This window comes from Rhamphochromis longiceps, linkage group LG14 (genome assembly GCF_057381845.1).
Source record: "Rhamphochromis longiceps isolate RC_006_pf linkage group LG14, R_longiceps_female_GT1.1, whole genome shotgun sequence".
Taxonomy (NCBI): Eukaryota; Metazoa; Chordata; class Actinopteri; order Cichliformes; family Cichlidae; genus Rhamphochromis; species Rhamphochromis longiceps.
The window spans coordinates 41,100,167-41,103,795 of NC_140570.1; the positions used below are offsets into that span (position 1 = coordinate 41,100,167).

General features: G+C 44.3%; 1 protein-coding gene across 1 annotated transcript; it reads right to left on the reverse strand.

The window, feature by feature from the left end:
• Window positions 1-2,158: 2,158 nt before the first annotated feature.
• LOC146654794 (olfactory receptor 51E2-like) lies at window positions 2,159-3,154 on the reverse strand. Its single transcript, XM_085380793.1, has one exon. The coding sequence runs from the start codon at window positions 3,152-3,154 to the stop codon at window positions 2,159-2,161; it is 996 nt and encodes a 331-aa protein (XP_085236919.1).
• Between the last annotated feature and the right edge of the window lie 475 nt (window positions 3,155-3,629).

Here is a 3,629-nt window from a genome sequence, read left to right on the forward strand (position 1 = left end):
GGAGATTCATGGATGTAGTGGAGGAGGACATGCAGAAGGTTGGTGCAACAGAGGAGGATGCTGGGAAAAGGGTGAGCTGAAGGCAGATAAAGACTAGCATATTTTTCAGATTATAAGGCGCATTAAGCGAAACAAAACAGTCAAATAAGTCAAACTTTACTCAACTCATTCTTCTTGCTTCCTCCACTTCTGTACCATTGATTCATTAATGTTGAATTCTCTGGCAGCTGCTCTATTCCCATGTTGTTGCAGTATATTAATAACTAACCTCGTATTGTGGATGGATTATCTCAGTTGTTCCCCTGACTGAAGTTTGGTCCGTTTACAGCATCCTGCCATGCGATTGCATTTGTCCCTAACCATCGGAAACCCTCACGTTAACTTTTATCGAGTGGAAAAGAGTTAGCATTCATCCTCCAGCTTCACTGTGTTTGTTATGCTAACATAGCTGTGTAGCTAGCGGTCACGTAGCACATCATTATATACCAGCTAGCCCAACTTCAGTAACCCTACAAACGTCACTGCTGTTTAGTTTTCTGTCTTCATTTATGTTGGAAGTGATAACAAAGCTGTATGTTTGAAATTTTTCAGAAATCTCCCAGTCAGAACATGCTATATCATGCTTAGGTGGAGACTAGCGAGCTAACTTCCTGCTAACTTCTAACTTCTTTAAATTGAATAAATTCTGTTTTCATGGATGCCTGGATGTTAAACTTAATTGCTACACCTGTTACACTTTTATTAAAGATGAAAGAATTTAGACAGTTTTTAACTCTCAGTGATGCTGCAGTGTTCGTTTGACTTTGGGACCTGAAGGACGGAGTTTAGGACCCAGATCACTCCACGAGGCTCCTGACTACAGTAGCCATAATGCTCCGACAATCCATCAAGCGGTGCGGCTTCGTAGCTTACCAAAGTTGTACTGAAACATTTTTGACATAGTTTTGAGCGCCGTGTACCACAAAAAATCAGTTTGAGGTCAGTAAGCACAACCAGAATTCATACATAAGGCGCACTGTCAATTTTTGAGAAAATTAAATAATTCTAAGAGCGCCTTATAGTGTGAAAAATACGGTACTTGTGCTAATGCCTAATGCTGGGTGTTCCATTTAAGGAAATGAATGAATGTGTTAATTGTAGAGATGCCTTTTAAAGAAGCTTTATAGTGATTCACCAAACAGCAAATGCTTTCGACAGCATGTCTGAATCCCTGAGCATTCATTAACAGTTAGACTTCAGATAACACGTCTTGCAGGAGGTTTTCAGACTCATGTATACCTTGCAGTCACAGTTTGATTTTTCTGCTGCATATCTGCGCTTAGGTCACAAGAGCAGCAGCAGCAAATACCTCACTCCCTGAAAAACTCCCACTCTTTTTTCATGTCATGGTCGTACTCTGCCTAAACATGCCAACTGTCCCATAAGCCCTTTATCCCTGATAGGTCTACTCCTTCACCATCACATTTCCCTTTACCTCCAGTGTTTACTGGTGGGGCTCTGCCATGACGTGCCCTAAACACCTTACAGCCATAGCCTCATTCAGTCACATCAGCAGTGGTGGTGTTGAATGTGGTCCATTCAGACTCGGTGTCCCTGGCCCCAATCAGAATAATGCTGCAAAAGTTTTGCAGGAGGTGAAGATCTCCACTCCAAGGCCCGTCCCAGATCCTCCCAGCACACTTTCATTTTTCATGGCTGTCTGGCATCCTCCTTAATACACCTAGTCCAGGTCAGAGACAGGTGAGTTGGCCATTGCATGTAGTAAAAAATGACAAAATCAACCAATGTTCATTATAGACCAACAGCACAGAAGTCCAGTAACAGAACAACACTTGGCCTCCAGCAAGCCCTTCCTCCCCATCAACAAGTTTCTCTGTTATTGCCAACATTAAAAAATGAGGTACCCCAACTGGACAACAGAGTTCCCAGGCGGGATATTTTCCAGCACCCAAGAACTCCCAAAAGCAAAAATTTGGTGCATATGAGCAGAACCCAGTTTCAAAGCAGCCGTCTATAATCTGAAACTCTGGGATGGTTCCAAGGTCCTGTTTCCACTTCAGAGTCTGAAACTACAGGCATTAGTTGTATAAAAAAAAGTATGTTTGCATAAAAGAGGTTCATGAAGATCATATAAACCAAACCCCACAGAAGAGGGGCTTCATGATTTTTCTTTTCCAGCAGACGAAACCTTCGCAGTCATTATTTTCTTTGCTCTGTTTTTGAAAATTCTCAGAAAGCTGTCACGGATTTCTTTGGTTCGTACTCCGTAGATGATAGGGTTGATTGTTGCTGGGAAAAGGATGTACATGAGTCCCATGGAATTGTTGATATCTGTTGGTATGGGGATGTTCAGGTTGTGAGAGAGGAAGGTGATGCTGCCCACCAGGTAAAAACACATCATAACAATGAGGTGAGTGCTGCAGGTGTGAAAAGCTTTCCTGCTGTCTTCACCGGCTGCTGCCGATCGCAAGACCACGCTCAGTATCTTCATATAGGAAAAGAAAATAATTGGTATGTCAGCTCCTACAAAGCAGATGATGACAGCAAGGCCAGCTGCACTGCTCCGGCTTGTGCTGTCACACGCCAGGCTGACCAGCGCCATGTGGTCGCAGTAGCAGTGCTGGATTACGTTGGAACCACAGAACTGCAGAGAACCTGCCAAACCTACGAGCGTCGCCATGACGGAGACGCTGCGCACCAGCGTGAAGAGCACTAGCCTCACCAGCATGGAGGAGTTAATTATTTCATTGTAGCGCAGTGGCCGGCAGATGGCGAAGTAGCGGTCCAGTGCCATTGCCAACAACAGGGTTGACTCCACTGAGGACAGGAAATGAATGAAGAACATTTGAGTCAAGCAGCCCACCAATGAAATCTCATTCCAGTCGAACAGAAAGCCAAGGAGCATGTTGGGGATGATGGTTGTCACAACCAGGATGTCAACAAAGCAGAGCGTGCAAATGAGGAGGTACATGGGGCTGTGCAGTCTCTCCACGCTGCAGATGACGTACACCAGCAGCGAGTTTCCGAGCAGCACCAACAGGTAGGAGGCGCTAAATGGCAGCGCCAACAGCCGGCGGTGTTTCTGCAGCGAGGGAAACCCTCGTAACACAAATGTGCAATGGGAGAAGTTTCTGCTTAGCGGTGCTTCCAACATGGCTCTGGCTTCACCTGCACAGAGACGGCCACACAGAAACAGTCAGCACCACCGTCGCCGAGAGGACACGGGGACTTATCCAAATGCAGTTCTTGCCTGCTAAAATTTTCCACTTCTTCCAAACACAATTACATTTTTAAGGCTGCTGAAAAGATTGCGCACACAGTGAGCATACTTCATTTAAATTGGCGGTGGGCACCTCACCGCGCAGTCTGCCTTTACCGACATGTGTGAAAGAATCGGCTGTGCTTAAGTTCACTGAATTTTGGTGCTGTAACCGTAGCTGTAAAACAGTGCAATATTTTTTTCTTTTAAACAGGTTTTTTTTGGTAAATAATGACCAAAAAAAAAAGGGATTTCTACATAAGTAGTTAGTGCATTGGTTCATCTGGAACTTTTGAAAATGTAAACGGAATACAAAGATTTTAAATCTCACAAACTCATATTTTACTCACAATAGAACACAGAGGACATA